At 39.6% G+C, this 22,661-nt stretch overlaps 1 protein-coding gene across 10 annotated transcripts in view; it reads left to right on the top strand.

Annotated features, from left to right (window-relative positions):
* Positions 1–840: 840 nt before the first annotated feature.
* Positions 841–22,661, top strand: part of ATE1 (arginyltransferase 1) — a 177,591-nt gene continuing 155,770 nt past the window's right edge. For 2 of the 10 annotated variants that reach the window (XM_027112804.1, XM_027112803.1), the window contains exons 1-8: positions 1,476–1,843; positions 4,070–4,133; positions 6,166–6,228; positions 10,382–10,485; positions 12,219–12,473; positions 17,544–17,773; positions 19,665–19,793; positions 20,710–20,838. In XM_027112804.1, the coding sequence (XP_026968605.1) occupies positions 1,609–1,843; positions 4,070–4,133; positions 6,166–6,228; positions 10,382–10,485; positions 12,219–12,473; positions 17,544–17,773; positions 19,665–19,793; positions 20,710–20,838 (1,209 nt within the window). In that variant the 5' untranslated portion in view covers positions 1,476–1,608. Of the gene's footprint in view, positions 1,362–1,472; positions 1,844–4,069; positions 4,134–6,165; positions 6,229–10,381; positions 10,486–12,218; positions 12,474–17,543; positions 17,774–19,664; positions 19,794–20,709; positions 20,839–22,661 lie in introns of those variants that run through there. The other 8 variants (XM_027112810.1, XM_027112805.1, XM_027112809.1 and 5 more) reach the window with 8 other exon arrangements.

Here is a 22,661-nt window from a genome sequence, read left to right as displayed (position 1 = left end):
GCATAGTGGACCTTAGGGTCAAGAATGTTGAAACTGACTTCAAAAGTTTACCTGCTTCTCCAAGTTACATGATTTCACTTTTTTAAACATAAAAAGATAATCAGCTTTATTGTTGATGGGAAAAAAATATAAGGACAGACAGGCTTAAATTATCTGTGCATACAGAATTAAAGAATAAGGAATATTACCTTGTTGGAGGTACTCACTGAAAGAAATCTTTAAGTCTTTAAGAAATCCCCTTTAAAATAGTGGTTGCAAATTGGAGGCTCATGCGCTGAATTCAGCCTATATAAATGTTGTTTGATATGTACAATTAAAAAAATTCTTTTAAAGTAACATTTCAAAACTGTACGGAAAAAAAATCTGATTTCTAGCTTCTTTTTTTTTTTTTTTGCGGTACGCGGGCCTCTCACTGTTGTGGTGGCCTCTCCCGTTGCGGAGCACAGGCTCCGGACGCGCAGGCTCAGCGGCCATGGCTCACGAGCCCAGCCGCTCCGCGGCATGTGGGATCCTCCCAGACCGGGGCACGAACCCGTGTCCCCTGCATCGGCAGGCGGACTCTCAACCACTGCGCCACCAGGGAAGCCCTCTAGCTTCTTTTTAAAAGTTAGGAAAGTCGCGGGGGTTGGGGTGACGGTGGGATGAATTGGGAGATTGGGATGGACATGTATACACAAATATGTATAAAACGGATAATTAATAAGAAACTGCTGTATAAAAAAATAAATTTCAAAAAAAGAAGTCGTAAGATATGGTGGCACTAGGAACAAGGCAGCAACTGGCTCTGACACTTGTTTCCTTTAAAAGAGTGAAGTGTTCAATTCACTTACCCTGCCATCCACAGAATGCATGTGTACTCGAACCTACGGGACATTTAAGTGAGTGCTTGCTGGTTTGGAAGAAGCTAGAATTGGCTAGGACGGCCTGAATGGTAACTTTGGAACTGAGACCTGCAGGATCTAAAAAGAGGGTGATCACAAGCTCTGTGCCTCAGTCTCCTTATCTGTAAATTAGGGCTATCAACGCGCAGTTGTGGGAAGGACTGGCGATGAAGTAACGCAACGGGTTGGCTCGAACTCGGCACCAGAGCGCACGACTACGATCCACTAATCCTGGGAGGCCCCCGGACCCAATACCGACCGGGCCCCCCGGCGCTGCGACGCACCGCGCCGGGCCTCGCTCTCCACTCCTCCCCGCCGCGGACCCCAGCGCTCCGCAGAGGTCGGCCCCGGGGCGCCGAGAGGCGTGGTCGGCCTGCGTGGACCTGGCGGCAGCCATGGCCTCGTTGGTGGAGTACAAGGGACTCAAGGTCGGCTACTACTGCGGCTACTGCGACTCCGAGGAGGGCAAAGCGTCCTGCGGTGAGTGGTCCGGTCGATGGAGCTGGTGCGGACGCCTTACGTCCAAATCCCCGCACCGCCCGCCGCGTCCGGGCCCTCGCGAGGGAACACCCAGGCCCTGCTCCCCAACTCCCGCTTTCCTTTCCCGCTCGTTTCTTCCCAGACCGTTGTCCTTCACGTTTCGTCTCTTGGTCTCATCCTCACCGAAGATGGCGGTTCTTCTCGGAGAAGGAGCGGAAATAGCGGAAGGCTGCTGCCCTAGGTTAAGATGGCGCGGGCGGCGTCAGCGCCGAGGGGCTCGGGCGAGGGCCGGGCTGTGGGCGCCCGGGCGGCGCGGTGCATTGTGGGGTGGCGGCGGCTTTGGGCTGGGCCGCGTAGCGTTTGGAGGGTCGGGGCCATGGCTTCCTGGGCCGCGCTTTCGCCCAGCATCGTGGAATATTTCGAGGGCGAGGATTTCTATCGCTGCGGCTATTGTAAGAACGAGTCGGGCAGTCGCTCCAATGGTAAGCGGGCCGGGCTGGCGGGCGGGGAAGGTCGCCGCGGCCTCGGGGCTCGGCGTCCTCGGGGGTCGCGGCGCCCCGGGCCGACTGGCTGGAGGGACGCGCCCAGCCCCTGCCCAGCTGCTGTCTCGTGGAGCGAGTGCGGAACGCGGCTCCCCCTGAGTGCAGTGGCTTTCGGAATTAAAAACGGACCTCACCTTTGATTGAGCAGGGAACCTTCTAGATGCTCATTCTTCGCACAGGTGCTCGGACGTGAGAAATAATTATTGTCTCGCAGTAGCCAAGTGTGGAAATAGGTGTCCATCATCAGTAGGAGACGGTTAAGTACCTGGTGGCACGCCTGCTGGGGAGCGCTGTGGCGTGGTCGGTTACGGGGGCTGACCTGTAAGTGCTGATGCTGCTGTGAGGGTGTCTCCGAGGGACAGGGCAAAACGCGGGGTGCAGGACAGTGAGTGTCGGGTGGTGCTATTGGTGTAGAAAACTGTGTGTGTGGAAAACACACGTGCGCGGGCATCCGTGGATAAAATGTCTCTGGAAGAATATAGAAGAAACTAGTGACCGTAGTCGCTGCTGGCGAGGGGCCCTCTTGGTACCGAGGTGCTTGAAAATTTTACCAGGTGTTTGGGTGCCGTGTCATTTCTCCACCCACCTCGATGACGACGACAAAGCCAGCCTACAGTACCCTTACCCACCATGATTCAGTTTTCTTTCGGAAGATTTCTTGTTTGTAAACAGAACATCATGTTTATTTCCTGCCGTGTCGTGTTTTGGCAAAAGTAGACACTTATTTTAAAGAATAATCTAGCATTGTGGAAAATGGGATGTCTATGAAGATGTAAATTGGGGTGGTTTCCGTATTAAAAAAAATGTATGTCCTACCGTAGGGGAATGATTTGGGCGATTATGGTGTGTCTGTTTACTCGCTAATTAAAAGTGTTTATTAGGTGCATCTTGTGGGTGAGCGGGGGTAGAGTGTAGTATAACGCAGTCATTAGTGACGGTGATGAAAATGAGTTAACGTGAAAAAGCAGAGTCTTGGGTTAAACGGAGAACATAAGCAGGATGCAAATAACATATGTGACACGGTTACAGCTCTGGGAGGAGAAAAACCCAAATGGTGACAGTGGTTGCCTTAGGGTATTAGAGATTTTTCCCTTCTCTCTTTCAGAATCTTAGTATTGTGATTATAATATATATGTAACAAATACTTTATATTAAACATGTCTAAAATAATATTAGGTCCTTAATTATTTTCTAGTAATTTTAGTAAGAGAAAATCGATTAATATAGACGTTCTCTAAGTTCTGTGGAAAAAACCTACTTTCAACCTTTTCACTTAGATAACTGTAAATTTCTGTCATCTCGATTTTAATAATAATCTTTACTCTAGGGCACCCCACCTATTGGGTAGGTAGGTTTTACTATTCCTATTTTACAGATGAGGAAATTGAACCTCATGGAGTAACTGGGTGTTAATGGGTCTCCACCAGGCTTCTGGACATTTCTGTTGTACACATGCCTGTGCTTTTCTCATGACGCCCTGCTCTGTCAAGCCTATCTTTATCTTTACATACTGCTGGTGCAGTTTACTGTTTACAAGAATAAAATTCACTTTTCTTTATCATTAATTCAGTGTTTTTTCATAGTCTTCATTGTTCTCATGGTTGCATAATTATTTCATCATATTGATAACATCATAGTCCCTGTAATCAAGTTTCTGTACCTAGGCATTTGGATTACTTTCAGTTTTTATACTTAAAAGGAATATTGCTGTACATATACTTTTGTTCAGTGTGTAAGACTATGGTGTAAACAAATAAAAATCAGGAGAATTTATATGCACAAGAAAACATTTGCTTTCTAATTCTTCTAAAGAGACCAGGTTATTAAATTATTGGGGATATTATTATGACTTAAAGGTGTGATGTAATTTGATTGCAGTGAGGACCTAAATCTATGATGTCATAGAGACTGTTGACTAATCCTGAATTGCATGTGATCGCTTTGTGTGCTTGATTTTTAAACTTAAGATAAATACATCATGTATTTCATTTGTGTTGTGTATTGTGTCAAGCTAACAAGTATGAAGTATGTGCAGACTTTCATTTCTCCAATATGAGCTGGATTTTTTTTTTTTTGCTTCGCTTTTCACATTTTAAAGATAATGCTTTGGATTTAAAAAAGTAAAAAGTTCCACCTGCTGTAATTAACATGGCACTTATTTTTCAGGCATGTGGGCACATTCCATGACTGTACAGGATTATCAGGATCTCATAGACCGAGGATGGCGAAGGTAAAGGTCCTTAATACAAAGATACTTCTTTTAAAAAAAAAAAAAATTATTTATTTATTCATTCGTTCGTTCATTCATTCATGGCTGTGTTGGGTCTTCATTGCTGCACGCAGGCTTTCTCTAGTTGGGGTGAGCGGGGTCTAGTCTTCGTTGCAGTGCGCGGGCTTCTCCTTACCGTGGCTTCTCTTGTCGCGGAGCATGGGCTCTAGGTGCGCGGGCTTCAGTAGTTGTGGCGCACGGGCTTAGTTGCTCCGTGGCATGTGGGATCTTCCCAGACCGGGGCTCGAACCCGTGTCCCCTTCCTTGGCAGGTGGATTCTTAACCACTGTGCCACCAGGGAAGTCCCCTCTATGGCATTTTGTTATAGCGGCTCAAGCAGAATAAGATACTCCCCCCTTCCCCTCCTCCCACAAGATTATTTAAACCAAATTGCAGATATCATGTCATTATACCTGTATTAAGTATGTGTTTCTAAGAAGGATTTTCTTTCTTACCATCTCCACAATATCATTACCATACTTTCCAAATTTAATAATAATCATTTGATGTCACTAGTTACCTAGTTTTGATTAGATTTTCTGCTCGTCTCAAAAAATTCTTTTTTATAGTTGGTTTATTTGAATCAGGATTCCCTTAAGGTCCACACGTTGCCTTTGATAGCTGAGGTTTTTTGGCAGCTATGTTTATGTAGATGATTCTAGAATAGCTATTAGGTAAGGTTCCTTACGTAAGTATGAGCAGTGTTAGGTACCCTGTGCCAATACTCCCCAGAAGTCATGGGATTGAGCACAGTAAATGAAACTTCACAGCTTTCCTTAAACATAATAATGGGGCCCAAAATGAAGACAGATATAGGCCAGATGTTGAAAGACTTCGTGTGCCATGGTAAGGAGGTTTTGTGGGTTTTTATTAACGGTACAGGGGAGCTATTGAAGGCTTTTATGTCAGAGAGAAAAGGGGTGGAATTTGTGATTTGGAAGTGATCATTCAGATAGCAGAGAGGTGTCTGAGCGGGTGATTCTGAAGGCAGGACCATTAGTTCCAGAGATTATTGCGGTGTCCATGTGTGAGGTGGTGAGGACCGCTGTCATGGTCAGTAGCAGTGACTGTGTATCAGGAGATGGATCGGATGGATCATAAGACACATTTTTGAGGCATTTTGGAAGTAGAGCGCTTGCTGGCAGGATATGGAGGTGCATTAGAGGGAAGAGTCTAGGAGGACTCGCAGGTTTTCGGCTCGGGACCTGAATTCATGTGTGTTTGCTAGGGCTGCCTTGACAAAATACCACAGATTGGGCAGCTTAAGCAAGAGAAATTTATTTCCTCACATTTCTGGAGGTCGGAAGTCCGAAATCCAGGTCTCTGCAGCTTTGGTTTTTCCTGAGGCCTCTCTCCTTGGTTTGCACCTGGCTGCCTTCTTGTGTCCTCACAGGGTCCTTTCTCTTTGTGTGTGCATCCCTAGTGTTTTGTTTATTGTTCCTTTTTGTGTATAATTTCCTTTTCTGATAAGGATACCAGTCAGATTGGATTAGGGCACATTTAAATCTGGACAAAATTCAGCTCGTAAATGTATGACTCTGCATTAACTGAGATCCAGAAGGCATGGAAAGGATTAGATTGGTTTGAGGGTTCATCGTGCTGGTGCCCATGGAACCCCCAAGTGTGGATGTCATAGGCAACAGCACACATCAGTCCCACAGCATCCTGGGCAGTTTTCTCTGACTGCCCTTTTGCTATTGAGGGTGGGTGGTAGATCGAGGCATGGAAGGGACTGCAGATGCAGGTGAGAGGGTAATTGAGGTGATTAACCGTGGAATACATATGTAAACGTTCAGAAAAGAAAAACCTAGACTCTGGTCCTTGGTATACCCACGTTGCAAGATCATTTAGCTTATGAAAAGTAACTAAACCTAAATGTTTTTACACTGTTGATTAGATTTTTACCCTAATTAATTTTGTACTCCTGTACTAATCGACTTTGCTACATATGAGAAATGTGTACGAACTTAACAAAACTATTTTATAATTTTAGAAGTGGGAAATATGTGTACAAACCTGTCATGAATCAAACATGTTGTCCTCAGTACACAATAAGGTAAGAATTTTGATTAATATAATATATTCTATTAATATGAAGATTGTGTATAATTTTTTAGTAGACTCTTGCTTTTTGAAGTGTCTGTTTCTGTCTAGGTAAACATTCTTCATAAAGAAAAGCAAACAGATTTTTTTCTACATACTCATACTATATTCCTGTGCCGATCAATAGCTTTTAATAATACTGTTTGGTTTAGATATAAATATGGTATAAAAATACACTATTTAGCAATCTAGTCAATAATACGTGAAATATTGGGAGAATATTGGCAAATACTTAAATTAATTTTAGATATCAAATTTTTATCAGTTTAGCTTATGGCTTTGCAGTTCTCTGGTGTATTGACAACAGTTGTTTCATTCAGGCAATGCCACAGGATCCTATATAAGGGGGAGGAGGGCTGACACTTATCTGCGTCTATTCAGAGTCTAGTTTTCTTCACTGGAAAACTCGAACTAAAAGTCTGTTTTCCTACAGAGTGTTTGCTTGATTTTTCTTAATATTTTGTGTTTCCCCTGTGCCCCCCTTACTCTGCCCTAACATGGGAGGATTTTTCCCTTCTCTGATTATGAAGGTCCTCCTCTTCCCCTCCCTCTTCCCCTTCTTCTGGTAGAAAATAGGGAAGGTACTTTAACATTGTGAGGCATATGTCTGCAGTTTCAATGTGTATGTATACTCTAGATAAAAACACAAACACAGTTGTGTCCATCATGCTTGGCATGTCTCCACAGCTGTCTCCCTTAATTACTCTTTTTTTTTTTTTCCCTTAATTACTCTTAACTTGTTTTGGGGTTGTAGACTGTTTTGAGAATTTGATGGTTGCAGATCCTCTCTGCAGCAAAACAAAACAAGACAGGGAGCTGTATAGACAAAAATAATGTAACATCTAACATATTAGTTTTAGGGTGATCACTGACTTTGAATAATTCACTGCTTCCTGGTTAAGAATCCTTTCTCTTACATAATTGGTCAAAGGACTGGTACAATAAGGGGAAAAGATGGATGTCTGGTTTGCTGACAGCATCTCATTTAGTATAAAACGACAGAGTAGCTTTTTCAGCATAGTGTTTATGAAGTGGTGACATCTTCAAAGACAGAAGTCATTTTCCTTCTAGTAACAATTTATTACTGGATTATGGCTGGGATTTTGTTGAAATAAGTCTGAAATTGATTGGCCTGAACCCTGAGAATCTCTATTCAGAAAAGGCCAATTTCAGTGGGTTAAAGAAAAAGATAAAAGCATTTATAATTTACTGGGTGCCTGTCTCATACAGAGCACCATTCCAGGTATGTTGCCTTTATGAAAAGGGATTCAGTTAACATTGCAAGAGAAAGTAATTATAAAATGTGACTTATTTAATAATTTTACATGGAATCAAACATTTTCTGAATTGTTATGCTTTTTTTTTAAACAATATACACAAGAGTGGAAGCTTTGTTTTATTTTATTTTTTTTACATATTGATTTATTTATTTGGCTGTGCTGGGTCTTAGTTGCTGAGTACTGGCGGGATCTTTAGTTGCGGCATATGGGATCTAGTTTCCTGACCAGAGATCGAACCCAGGCTCCCTGCATTGGGAGCACAGAGTCTTAACCGCTGGACCACCAGGGAAGTCCCTGATCGTTATTCTTTATACAACTTTATTTTATATGTTGATCTCTTGGAGTCATTTTGCATATTCTTTTGGTTATTTTACTTTGTTTACTGCAGTAGTTACAGTGAGGCCTTATGTAAGGGCAAGGTGGTCTAGCCTACAACTTAGCTTCTTGTTAGGCAGCTGCTAGGACCTGTCTAGTATGTGAGTAAAAATGAGGATGAACTTCCCTGTCTATGGATTTTTTTTTAAAAATTTTTATCAATGTTGTATATGCTAACAATTTAAAGAATCAAACAGTTCTGTAAAGCTTATTCTGCAAAAAGCAGTCCTCTGAAACCCTCCCGCCTGTCTCATGTTCTGTTTTCCCAGTTCAGTCACTTTCAGATCATTTAACTGATTCTTCTGGGTTTTCATCTCTATCTTTAAGTGACATGCTTATATAATTATAATACTTGATTTTTAAAAAATTGGTTTGAAAGATAAGGATTTAACTTTATTTCAGCCCTCTTCCCCTGTCACATTCAAGCTCCTGTTTGTCCTCGTCCCAAACTTCCCAAATTAGAAATATTATCGTTTTGGATAGATGTAGTCACCTCATTGTGGCTGTGTAAGTAAGCTTCGCAGCTCAGCCGTGTAGTAGTCCATGATTACTTTCTTTCTCTTTCCTTGCACAAGTTTTTACTTTCCTGGTGTTGATTATTGTCATTTTTGTTTGCGTAGTCTTCTAGGTTCCTATTACCAGTTTATCTAAAAATGCTCCCTGAGAGGTGTAAATTTCCTCTTGGTATGTTTAGATGCTTCAGGTACGCTATCATTTTTATCTTCTTGATGAAAACCTCTTGTGGAATCTTCTGACCTGCTGTGATCTGGACAGGTTGCCTCTGTGCCTGATGCATCACTGTCTTCCTAGGATCCCTTTTTTACTGTCATCTTGAGGATTCTCTTTGGGTCTTGATTTGGATCTTATCTCTTCTACCCTCTTTCTTGTATGTATTATTCCTTCATTTTAGTGAAGCACGTCTTCTAATAGCTTCTTGAGAAAAAGTGCATAAGAGGTAAGTTTTTTGAGACTTTGTCTGAAAATGTTTTCATTGACTACTCAAACCTAACTTATAGTTTAGCTAGGAACAGAAGTATAGATTGAAAATAATTTTCCTTTAGAATTTTGAAAGCTTTGCTCCATTGTTGTCTTACTGCGGTTGAGCAGTCCAGTGACATTCTGACTCTTGTTCCTTTGTCCAAAACATGTTCTTTCTCTTGGGAAGTTTTTTTGTCTTCAGAGTTCTGATGTTTCATAGTATGTTTGGCTGTGAGTCTGTTTTCATTCATTGCATATGGACTTGAGGGACCCTTCTTATCTAGGGGCTCCTCCCATCATGTCCTCCAGTTCAGGGAAATTTTCTTGTATTTTATTGATCCTCTCCTTTCCATTAACTTCTTTCTCTTCTCTAATGTCTTTATTCAGACATTGGAACTTTTAGACTGGTACTCTAATTTTTTTTTCTCTTCGGTTTTCCATGTCTTTTGGGAGATTTCCTCACCTTTATTTTCCAAGTCTTCTGTCTTCTATTTAACTTTTAATTTCTTCTTATTATATCTTATTATTATATTTTTACTTCTAAGAGGGATTTTTGTTCTTGGACTCTTAAATTTTTTGAGATTCCCTTCTTCCTGTATACTGTATGTCTCTATCCTCCAAGTTACTTTCTCCAGGTTTTTGGCACCTATCTTTGTTTTAGAGGCCCTCCTCAAGTGTCTGGTGATTCCAACCTTCCAGTGTTCCACTGGAAATTTTATGTACCCTGGTGGGTCTCGTTTACTGTGGGCTTTAAGTAGGGTGATCTGGCTAGCCTGTTCTTTGGGAGAATCTCTGAGGTCAGTATTTTTAGTTCTGATCACATTCTGGAAAGGAAGTATCATCTACTGATGTTCTGGGGCTGGGTTGGAGAAGTGGGTCTTGGAGGTCTCAACATTCAGCATGTATACTTCCTTTTACGCTTACTGTTTGCAGTACACTTCCATTCCTTTCAGCTGTGCCTGTATCCCTCAAGTAAGAGGCCTTATTTTTCCCTTTTCTGAAAAGTTTGCAGTTTTCTGCTGGGTTGTGTAGAGAGTCATATGTGCAGAGTGGGGGAGAGTATCAGATATATAAATCGCTTCCAAAACAGACTTTCAAGGGGTCTTCCTATTTTCACTCTCATCTCCCAGGGTGTCAGGTATGGCCAATCCCTGAGACTTTTAGGGGTAATGTAGAGAAAATTGGATATTTTTTTGGCTTTTCCCACTTTTGGCTTAGGATTCAACTTTTCTTTGGTCTGCTAAGTCAGTTATCACTTGCACATCTGCTTTCTAGCTTCCAACATTTCTCCCATTATTTTTTTTTCCTAGTGGTTTATGTCTTTTTCTTTTTTTTTTATAATCCTTTAACTGTACTTTTGTGAGATTTGGGGTGGGATTAGAGGCTACATTAAACCCTGTCCTATTATTCAGCACTGATTTTATTTCTTCACAGTTTGAGTTCACTTTTTAAATATTTATTTTGCTTTCCTAGGTGCCGACCTTTACAGTTTCAGCCATCAAAATCTCACAAGAAGGTTTTGAAAAAAATGTTGAAATTTCTGGCTAAAGGGGAAATTTCAAAAGGAAATTGTGAGGGTAAGATGAGATGGGGGTCTAAAAACTGTTTACCTCAAATAGATGTTTCTTTCCAAGGTTCTCACACTCAGTCATTTCTTAGATAGGGGAAGGAGGTCCAATACAGTCAGGTACTACTGTTACTCTGATGATGATGACTGCTCTTAGCTCTGCTGTTACTGTTACCACTGGCCCCCAAATCAAGGATATGGGGAATATATGCCAGGGAAAGTCTAGCTTGGGAAGAAGAAAGGACCATTTTAAAGATGTGATTTCCTGGAGTTTATTGAAATTTTAGTTTTCACAATTCTTCGAGAACTCTTAATTTTATTTGATCCTAATAATACCCTTATGAAATAAGTAGAAAGTGATACTGTCTCTGGAGAAATAGATGCTTATCTGCAACTCACACAAGATTGCGTAATCACAATGCTGAGTGAAGCTCAGAGTTTCCATGTTTGAGTAAGGTTTTTAGTAAATTATATTGCCTGAAGTTGTCTCTTATTTTCAGATGAATTCTGAATTGTGAGTGGATTTCCTAAAAGACCATTAGTAACATTTAATTAACTTGGGTTACAGATACTTTGCTTTTTCAGTGTTTTTGCTGCCTTTTTTTTTTTTAATGTTTTCCTATAGGCACTACCTAATACATGACCATAAGAATTGGGAATGCCACCCATTCTTAGAGCTCTTTCTCACTTCTGCCATAGGAAATGCCTAACTCTGGGAGCCTCCCACCCCTGTCTTAGCTTGTTACTTCATTCCCCAAGTATGTTTTGAATGCCTGCGATGTTCTAGTCCCTCTTTTAAGCACTGGAGATACAGTGGCCAGCAGAGCAGGTTTGTTCTTTGCCCTCGTGCACTGTGCTTAACAGAGAACTCAGGACAGCTTGGAGCAGACTTGGCAGCAGAGAGGCCAGAAGGCTCTGGGTCATACTGGAATCATCAGAATTGTGGTGTAACTCTGTTTAGTGTTGTCAGTATATAACCTTAAAGGTTAAACAGATTTTCGTGGTTAGTCATTATGCAGTTTTTTTCAGCAGCCAGGAATCATGTTCTGAGTTTCAAAAATTAATACTTAGATAAGTTTTGAGGATGCTTTCCATTAGTACATTGAGGATGGCCTGTTTTTTTATGTAGCTTTTACATTTGGTTTTTTATTTGACTTGTAGGCTTCTGAATTATTTATGTCTGCACTCAATTCATAGGAGTGATGTACTCATTAGGGTAAGAGACTAAACAGCTGTAACAAAGAGACACCAAAATGCGGTGACTACAAAATGATAGAAGTCTGTTTCTTTCCTCACATAACAGTCCAGTGTGGGTGTTCCAGGTCGGCCTGCAGCCCTGCTCCCCCCTCCCCATCCCCCACCCCTGCCATTCTGGGATTCTCTTCAACATGTGATTTTCAAGGTTGCTCTGGTTTTTACTAATCGAGCCAGTGGGGAGGGGAAAGGGCGGAATTTCAGGGTTACAAATTTCCTTTAAAACAAGTGAGGCAAAATTGAACATGTCAGTTTGGTTCTGTTCCATTGGCGAGAGCTTGATTACACCTTGTGAAGGGACTGACACGCTCCCTTGCCAGGGTGCCACAGTCTTAACCGCAGCCCTGACCTTGGAAGATGGGAGAATGGATCTGGTGGACACGCAGTCGTCTCTGCCACATTGGATAAAAGGGGGCTTTTTTTTCCTGTGTGTGTTTTAATTGTGTCAAATGGCCTGGCTGATGGACTTTGATCTGTTTTGATTTATAGATGAGCCCATGGAGCCCACCATGGAGGATGCCGTTGCCAGTGACTTTGCATTAATAAATAAATTGGATATACAGTGTGACCTTAAAACGCTCGGTGATGACCTCAAAGAGAGTGTAAAGAGTGAAGAGAAGAAGAAAGGAAAGAGCTCAGAGAGGGAGGAATCTAATGAGTTAATCCAGTCACAAGATATGGAGGAGAAGTTGGACTCTGGTGAACCATCACATTCAGTAAAAGTGCATACAGCTCCTCAGCCAGGTATTGAAAGTTTGTTATCAGGCCACATTAAAGTCGTATTAAATAATTTTCTTTGTGCTTGAGACATTGTAATCCCTGGGCGCTCTCATGAGCTAAAAAAGTGAATTACTCATGAAATCTGTGAAATAGATCCCTGTTTTATATACCTTATTATTACCTGGATTTAGGTGAACAAATTGTTTAAAAAACCTGAAATAATAGCCTTATTATCCCCTAACACAGACATTCTAAAAGAGTTCCATTTATTTTTACTACCTTAAGGGCTTAGAGGTTTGAGAATAAAATTTTTGTCAGTGAGAGGGTATGGTGCTAAACATTTTTATTTTTAGTGTTAAATGAGACAAAGTAAGTTTTAGATATTATGTCTTACATATAGACATTGTGAAATTCTTCACTTTATCATTAGATTTCTTTATGCAATCAAAATTAATTTTAGTTTGAAAACTTCCAGATTAAAAAGAAAAATTTCCAGGGTGTTCCTTGGTGGGCCTGGTGGTTAGGATTCCAGGCTTTCCTTGCCGTGGCCCAGGTTCAGTCCCTGGTTGGGGAACTGAGCTTCTGCAAGCTGCTCAGCCAAAAAAAAAAAAAAAAAAAATTTCCACATGTTGCTATTTAATCTCACCTTTAATAAGGTGAGACTTCTTTCTGTATTATCACTTATAAAAGAATTAGGCTTAGAAAATTTATCCAGCGTTAAATGGATTTATTATATATACGTGTGCACATATGTATGACTCTTTCAAAATTATTTCATTAAATGTAAATTTGCAGTTATTCTTCAGTTCTTGAGTTTGTTCTTATATTTATTTATACAAAATCCAAGGGAGAGACTTTTTAATATTATTATAGTTTTTTGTTTAAAAGTTACATGTGTTAAAGCACAGAAAACTTTGCGTTTTTACTGAATAGTTTTTTTTTTTTTTTTTTGGTGGTACGCGGGCCTCTCACTGCTGTGGCCTCTCCCGTTGCAGAGCACAGGCTCCGGACGCGCAGGCTCAGCGGCCATGGCTCACGGGCCCAGCCGCTCCGCGGCATGTGGGATCTTCCCAGACCGGGGCATGAACCCGTGTCCCCTGCATCGGCAGGCGGACTCTCAACCACTGTGCCACCAGGGAAGCCTGCCCTTTTTTTTTAATCTAAAAATCTCATGGCATTTAAATTGTTTGTCCGAGATTTCATCCTAATTGATAAGAATAGTCCAATAAAATATTTTGAATGGTTTAGATCGTTTCTTTCAACTCTTACTCTCTTGGGCATTAGGGTCGGTCAGTTTGTTTACCATTTTTAGTTATTATAAAAATTACTTATAGTTTATAAAATTTGAAAAACCTTCATTTTGGAGAATTTCAGAGACAAATGTAGACTGAATATTGTAATGAATTTCCAGGTACCCTTCCCTCATTTGAAACAATTATTGACTCATGATGTCCACTCTTTTTTTTCTTCTAGTTTTATTGAGTTATAATTGACATATACAGCACTGTATAAGTTTAAGGTGTACAGCATAATGATCTGACTTACATCGTGAAGTGATTCTCACAATAAGTTTAGTGAATATCCATCGTCTCAGATGGGTACAAAATTAAAGAAATAGAAAAAAAAATTTTTTGTTGTGAAGAGAACTCAGGATTTACTCTCTGAACAGCTTTCATCTATAACATACGGCCATGTTCATTATATTTATCATGTTGTACATTACATCTCAAGTAGTGATATTATCTTACAGCTGGAAATTTATACCTCTTGACTTGACTTCATCCAGTCTCCCCCTTGACCACAAATCTGATCTCTTTTTCTATGAGCTTGTTTGTTTGTTTTTGAAATGATTGGCCATTCTTACTCTTCCAGTATTGTATTGAAGCAAATTCCAGACATTATATCATGCTGTATTTCAGAGTGCATCTCTAAAAACTAAGTACTTTAAAAAACATTCACAATACCGTTATTGCACCTAAGTAAAATTCCTTAATGTTGCTGAATATCCATTATTTAAATTTCTAATTTTTCTTTCTTTCTTTTTTTTTACTTTTATTTTATTTATTTATTTTTGGCTGCATTGGGTCTTTATTGCTGTGCGGGCTTTCTCTAGTTGCAGAGAGCGGGGGCTACTCTTCGTTGCGGTGCGCGGGCATCTCATTGCAGTGGTTTCTCTTGTTGCGGAGCATGGGCTCTAGGCGCACAGGCTTCAGTAGTTGCGGCTCGTGGGCTCTAGAGCGCAGGCTCAGTAGTTGTGGTGCATTGGCTTAGTTGCTCCGCAGCATGTGGGATCTTCCCGGACCAGGGATCAAACCCGTGTCCCCTGCATTGGCAGGCGGATTCTTAACCATTGCGCCACCAGGGAAGTCCCAGGTGTACTGATTTTATACTGATGATCTGTTTTCTTTCTGCTGAAAGAATTTATTGATTTGGGGAAATCTGTATCCCCTAAATAAACTGAAATCCTAATTTGCTGCCCATTGCAGTTTGCAGTGTGACAGTACATAAATATAGTGTGAAACAATCACGGTAAGGATTGCTTAGTCCAGTGAATTAATTAGTGTAAAGATGACATAGGTGGTCTTTCATTAAAATACTGAAAAGTTGTTTCTCAGTTCACTCTAGATAGTTTTATAATTTGTTCATAATTTTAAAACTTTGGTAGGAATATAATTTTCAGTAGCTGTTAGGAAATGCAGGTATTTTTCCTTATTACTATTTACGGGATGTTGATAGGTGAAATGAAACATTGTTTTAGGTATTGCTGATACATATAATAGCTAATAAAAATAGATGACCCTTTTTTTTAATTGGAGTGTAATTGCTTTACAATGTTGTGTTTTTGCTGTGCAATGAAGTGAATCAGCTCTATGTATACCTACACCCCCTTCCCTCTTGGACCTCCCTCCCACTCCACCCCCCATTCCACCCATCTAGGTCGTCACAGAGCACCGAGCTGAGCTTCCTGTGCTTTATAGCATGTTCCCGCTATCTATTTTACACATGGTAGTGTATATATGTTAATCCTAATCTCCCAATTCGTCCCACCCTCCTCTTCCCCCTGCTGTGTCCACACATCTGTTCTCTACGTCTATGTCTCTATTCCTGCCCTGCAAATAGGTTCATCTGTACCAAAAAATAGATGACCCTTAATTGAACAGTGGATATAGTTTTATGAGCTGCACGTGCATTAACACATTTAATCTTTAGGAACTCCACCGTTAGGACTGGTTATTATCTTTCTTGTATAGACGAAGAAACTTGCCCAAGGTCATCTAGGCAGGTGTGACAGAGCTCACCTCAGATAGCCCATGTCAGCGTGTGTGCTCTTGACCAACAGGCTGTTGTGCCTCTCAGGACAAATTTGAGAAAAGACGCATTCCCTGGCCAAAGAAAATTAATTCTCTAAGGCAACAGAGTGATGGCTAATTATGGAATTCGTTTTTTGTTATTGGTTTATTAGACTCATTCAGAGTTTTTTTTTTTAGTAGGTAAATTTTGTTTTTAGTTGGAAAACATGTAGTGAAGTTGTATTATATGGTCTCACTATCACTGTTTTCTCATCAAATTAGTTTCTTTTGACTAGGTCTTGGTCTCTGACAAGTCCCTTAACACTCTACGTCTTAATTTTCTTCTCTGTAAAATTGACTTTTATATGATTTGTGAATACTGTTTCAGGATCCTAAATTTTTAAAAAAGTGTTTTTCTTTAATTAGTGGCTTTTAAAAAAATTACAAAGTTATGTTTAGTGTTAGAAAAATTGGAGAAAAGAGAACACTACAAAAAAAAAAGGAGGAGGAAAGTCCTTTTTTAAAATTTCTAAACCCAAGTAAAATGACTGTTAACATGGTGATATATTTCTTTCCAGGTTTTTTCCTAAATATTTTAATTATATATATTTATACATAATGTTTTCTTTTTAATAAATTTATTTATTTACTTTTGGCTGCTTTGGTTCTCTCTTGCTGTGCGTGGCTTTCTCTAGTTGCGGCGAGTGGGGGCTACTCTTCGTTCTGGTGCGCGGGCTTCTCATTGCAGTGGCTTCTCTTGTTGCAGAGCACGGGCTCTAGGCACGTGGGCTTCAGTAGTTGTGGTTTGTGGGCTCTAGAGCGCAGGCTCGGTAGTTGTGGCGCACGGACTTAGTTGCTCCGTGGCATGTGGGACCTTCCCAGGCCAGGGCTGGAACCCGTGTCCCTTGCATTGGCAGGTGGATTCTTAACCACTGTGCCACCAGGGAAGCCCATGTTTTAACATTGAATAATGACAAATCCCCTAAAATTTCTACAGCATTTAAAATGGCTGTTTGATATTCTGTTGCTTATTTTAAAAATTGTGTAATTCTATAATTGAGCATTTAGATTACTTTGAGGTTTTCATTTGTGTTCATTATTTGCCTCTATCTCTTATGATTTTCTTGGGATAGAGTCCTTGAAAACAACTTCCTAGATTGAAGGGTACTCACTAAAATTTGTGGTTTATAGTAGTAAAAATTGTTATATTTTAAAGGATTATCAGTTTGATATTTGCTCTTTTAATTAAAACAAAACTCAAATTGGAGCAAAACTAATGAGACACCCCCCCCCACCCAGTTAGATAGAGAAGGACACAAATATCTTGAACTAAGCAAGGATATTTTTTCATTAAAAAAAACCTGCCGGAGTATGTTCTGGGATCAGTCCTCATTTACACCTGGTTCCTAAGCATTTATCTCTGTCACCAGTGATAAATGCTTAGGTTTCAGAGAAATGTCCCTCAGAAATGGGCTGGAGACAGCAGTGTCGTGAAGCAGAAGGTATTTGATTATGTTCCTTTTACAAAGGCAGAGAAGTGGATGAATATGTAAAAGAAAATGTTTCAACAATACGAGCTGCCTGAAAAGTTTCTGTTACTATTTACTTTCTCTGGCAGTTCTTCTTCGAAGGTAGAATTTAAAGATCAACTTAGGGGTCTACACCATGAGCCTCTGAAACGTCTACCCGAAGCTAACCTAACAGTTGGAACTGTTTGTACTGATTTTGTGGAACCTTTGAGACCTTTAAAAAATATTTCTAGAGCCAAAAGTGATTGGTCTAATATTTTGAAATTCTTTTTTAGGCAAAGGGGCAGATTTGAGTAAGCCTCCATGTCGAAAAGCAAAGGAAATCCGGAAAGAAAGGAAAAGGTTAAAACTCATGCAGCAGAACCCAGGTGGAGAACTGGAGGGTTTCCAGGTTCGGTGTCAGCCACCGTCTTTGTTCCCACCAAAGGCTAAATCCAACCAGCCCAAGTCACTTGAAGATTTAATTTTTGAATCTTTACCAGAGAGTGCATCACACAAGTTTGAGGTACTTTGGAAGGTGTTTTTTGTTTGTTTGTTAGCTACTTTGTTTTTTTTCACTTGAGATCATACGGTTGATGTTTTGCTGTTTATATAATGGGAAATTAAAGTGAATTGGGATGGAGTGGCATTTATATTTACTAAGTTAATTGGTACTTTAGAAAAACCTTTTTGTTTTTCTTTAGGATTTAAAAAGTAGGCAATTGGCTACTAAAGTTGTGAAAATTCTAGTTTTAGTGTGTTGTTATTTGAGGTACTCTGGCTTTTTGTATCTCTTGATTGAAATTTAGTAGAGTGAAAAATAAAAGATACTGTTTTAAAATTTCATTTTTGGCAGCTTTGGTTTAGGTAGTGAAAGAGAATAGATCACAGTAGGCAAGTCACTGTTTCATCCATTCTCATTTTATGATCTTGATCAAGGCAGCAAATGGTATTACATATGCAAGCCAACAGTTAGGAATTAACTAAACAGTCCTAAATGTACTACTATAATCATCTCATTAATTCCCCCCAAACCAATTTAGGCATAGTGTGAGTATGCCTAGTCTTAAGAGTATTCCTCTTATTTTTCCCAAATTGATTTATATTCCAGGTGAAGTCTAGATTTTTCAGTATTAGTTTGGTATATTTATAAAATTTTTTTCTAAAACATTAGCCATAATGATTTTATTATATTCTCCTACCTGATTAATAACTGGTCAGCCTTTGAATTTACAGCTTAATATAATCTAAGAGCATCACTTATCACTGAAAAACCTGATATTAAACATTTACTTTGGTGCAGTTTAAATCTTAGGACAATATATATTATCAGATATAAGTGTTAACAACTTTGACTATTATAATTCCTTGGCTACTCTGTTTTGGTATTGACTTTCTCCTTCCCAAATTGTAAGGAGAATGGAACATACTATTGAATACTTAAAATAGTTTATCAAGAGGTTTTTATCTTTTGATCAAATAGTAATGTATTCAGGGCACCAGGCACACCTAATATAACAGTTCTTCAGTAGGCACCTTTTACTTTTTTAATGTAATGATATCCAGGATGGATAGATTTTTGCTATCCCCTGGGTGTCACTCTTTCATGAGAGCAACTACTTCTCGTGGCACAAGAAGTTTGCAGTTGGAAACAAGAAGTTTCCAATTACGCCTTTCTGCTGTATTACATTTGATTTCGTGTTTTACTCTTCTATTTTGCTAACATATTTTAACTGGTTAGTAAATAACGTTAAAATAAATGTTAGCCATTACTATGTACAATTACTGCTTTTAATGCATCCTCATTTTAGATATGAGGAAACTAAGGCGCAGAGAAGTTAATTTATTTACTTGACTAAAATGGTGCCTTTAAGATTTGAGTAAAGGGAATCTGACCTTAGAGTCTTCATTTTAAACTATGCCACGAAATAGGAACACTTTTTGAGGATTGTCTTTTACACTTACAGAAGAAAGTTGTAAGTGTAGAGTTAATGATGCATGAAAGAGTGTCCAAAAAATATATTCACATTTTCAGTCTTTTGGATTGTTTTACTGAAGGTGAGTTGTGTACAGCTAGTATTAAAGAGTATTTATTTGTGTCTGTGTCTTGAGTGCCAGAAGTATTCTACTGTTTTACAATAGAGGCAGTCTTACATAATTCAGTCAGTCTAAGAGCTTAGTCTTAGAATTTGGACAGGATCCTCTGCCTTCTTAATGAGTCTGTAATTTGGAGAAATAACTTCTTTTCTTTATTCACTAACTGGTTGATTTTTAATGTTAAAATATTACCGTTATATGTTCATGCTTTAATATTTATATTGGAACTTTGGGGCTTTTTTGGGTGGGAATAACTTAATGCATATTCCATGGAATAAATAAATGAATTAATGAACATTGTTTTTTAACTCCTTCTGAAGGTGAGGGTGGTGAGATCATCTCCACCAAGTTCTCAGTTCAAAGCCACATTTCAGGAGTCTTACCAGGTCTATAAACGCTACCAGATGGTTATTCACAAGGACCCACCTGATAAACCAACTGTGAGCCAGGTCAGCAGGCCAAGTGTAATTTTTCTGTGCAAACGCAACTTTCCCCTCTATTTGATATCACTGTGTGAATTCTTGGTTTATTTGTGGTACATTTAATTTATATTCAATTTGCAGTGTATCTGCAAAGCGATAGGACCATGGAACACTGGACATTCTGAAAGTGCAGATTTTACCTGATGCCATGTTAAGAGCCTTTCATGTATAATTTCAGAATGGAAAGTAAAATGAAGTATCTCTATTTAAAGTCACTGTGTTTAGATGCATTTATTTAAGAGTTAGTGAAAAGGCAATCTCTAAGTTAAAATATTTATGAGAAAAAAGTAAAAAAAAAAACCCACTATATGGTAGGCATACTTTGTACAACACAGTTAATATGCTTTATCTCCATTTAAAAGTCGTGTAGAAAAAGTTCATAACAAATAAATTACTCTTCGTTGATGTACTGCCCATACACAACTGAGTGGGACTAGAAAAGTAAGATAGTAGAATGTTTTAATTGAAGTCCTCATATACTTATAATTTTACAAATCAAATTACCCAAGAAAAATCTGGAAGGGGAAAAAGTTTAAAACCCTTAATATAAGTAGAGGTGACACAGGTAGTGGCAATTAACATGAGGAGCAATATTGACTCTGCTGTATGCAGAAAACCACAACAGGTAGATAGAGAAAAAAAAAACAAAAAGAAATTGTCCCGGCCCTTGTGAGTTTAAATTTTTCATGAATATTGGTGCACAGTTCGTGCTTCACGCTCCGTGCTAGTCAACCTGTCCCTAGGTTTATTCGTTTTATAGAAATTCCAGCACTGAGCTTTGGAAGTGGATTTGCGGAGATCTTACTCTAGCCTCACCTTCAGAAGCATATCATCAGGTAGAGGTGTTTCAGTAGCGTTTGCTTGTATCTTCCTTGCTCTGAAGGTGAGGCTAGTACCTGTCTCCTTTGAGGACCCCGAGTTCAAGTCGTCCTTCAGCCAGTCATTTTCTTTATATGTCAAGTATCAAATGGCCATACACCAGGACCCGCCTGATGAATGTGGGAAGACCGAGGTACCTTTTGCTAAATGTTTTTTTCCTATGTTGATGAGGTTGTCTATGAAGAAGCATAATATCAATATATAACCTTCTTATTCCATTTTCTTATCTGTTAAGTAGAGTTGATGATCCTTACATTGTGTACTACTGAACTTTTGTGAAAACAAGTTATACATGTGATCATTTTAAATCCCTCAGAAAAAAGGATATGTTTTTACTCAGTGTTCTCTCCAGGAACCTGAGTGTATTGTGTTTACACATCAGTCATTGGGCTAAGACAGCAGACGTCACCGAGTGCTCTTTGTGCCAGACTGTGCCACAGCACACAGGGAGGAGTCTCTGTCTTCAAGGAATTGATGATCAAACGGGAAGGACGGACCAATAAACAAATATATCTTAAGAAGAAGCATGTGGGAAAAAGCTGAATGTGTTGAGGTTACATAGAGCATCATTTAACATGCATTTATTGAGGGCCTGTATTTTCCAGCTGGAGATATTTAGATGAATAAGGGATTGCATACTTTCCACAGTCGGACAGTGATGTTTTGGAAGAAAGATGACAACAGATGCAGAAGGATTGAAGTTTTGATTTTTTGGTTTTTTTTTAATGACATAGGATGTGTTAGCTTAAAAGAGATGATTAATAAGGCAGGAGTTAATGCTGCATGTTCCCTGAGAGAATGCTGACTTCTGGATCTCGCAGAGCCTTTCTCGGTAAAGTGTGGTCTGCAGACCAACAGCATCAGCGTCACCAGGAATGCAGACTCTCATGTCTCCCCTCAGACCTACTGAATCACAATCTGCGTTTTGAACTAGGTCTCCGGGTGATACATGTGCACATTCCGATTTGAGAAGTGCTTCCATAAGTTCCCCGTTGAGACCTATAGCTGTGGGTGGTAGCATTTACAGGTAAGGATTCTGAAAGGTGCAAGAAGTTCCCTTTGATATTCCCAGGAGGTCTTAATTCCTTTCTCAGCGTTATTCTTTCCTACTACCCTTGAGATTCTGGCTTTGTGCCTGCCTGCTTACCAGGTATGGATAGTTGGGCCAAAACACCCTGACATGTTTGATGTGTCCCCGGGAACCCCCTCACCCCCTTTTGGGCTTCAGGCCTCTGGTGGAGTCCATTCTTGCAGACCTAGTTCAGTGCGAAAGTTCATAATCGTAATTGGGGAGACAGATGGGTGAGCAGTTCCAGCGCTGTTGGATTAGTAAGGAAGGCCACCTTAGTGTGGGACTGGAGGTTAGGGAGGTTTTTCTGAAGGAAGTGACATCGGAGCCAAGTCTGAAAAGATGAGTGCCACTTAACATCTGGACAGGCTCTAGGGCAGTGTTCTGTATTTAGGCATAAGGTATGATTGAGGCTTTTTTAAAAAGGCTTAAATTTACATTCACTATCATCGGTAGTACTGAACTCTGGGTACATGATTTGACCTTGTGTTTAAATAGAAATACATAATGGATTTCTTTATTGTAGCCAAATAGTTTTGCTTTAATGATTCATTTTATAGTATCACATGCTTATAGCAAATTCATACAGGTGGGAAAGTTTGTATAAGCTATCATAAACTTTCCCACCGGTATGAATTTTCTGTGTTTAGTACTTTGATTTCATACAAGTGAGTATATTTGGCTTTGATCAATTCTTTTACTTTATTCATAGCATTTTATTTACCTGACATCTAACTGAATTCATATGGAGTTTTCAGAGACATTTGAAATGATGTTGTTTTTCACATGGGCGAATTTGTTATCTCACTGAATGTAGTTTCTAAGAAATAACATGAAATAACATTTTGTAAGTCAGGACTCTGTACTGTGCTTTTCTCTTTATATTA

The sequence above is a fragment of the Aethalodelphis obliquidens genome, unplaced genomic scaffold, assembly GCF_003676395.1.
Source record: "Aethalodelphis obliquidens isolate GAN/ISIS:26980383/991018 unplaced genomic scaffold, ASM367639v1 scaffold11, whole genome shotgun sequence".
Classification (NCBI taxonomy): domain Eukaryota; kingdom Metazoa; phylum Chordata; class Mammalia; order Artiodactyla; family Delphinidae; genus Aethalodelphis; species Aethalodelphis obliquidens.
Note: the sequence above shows the minus strand (reverse complement) of the source record. Positions and strands in the feature narration are given on the sequence as shown.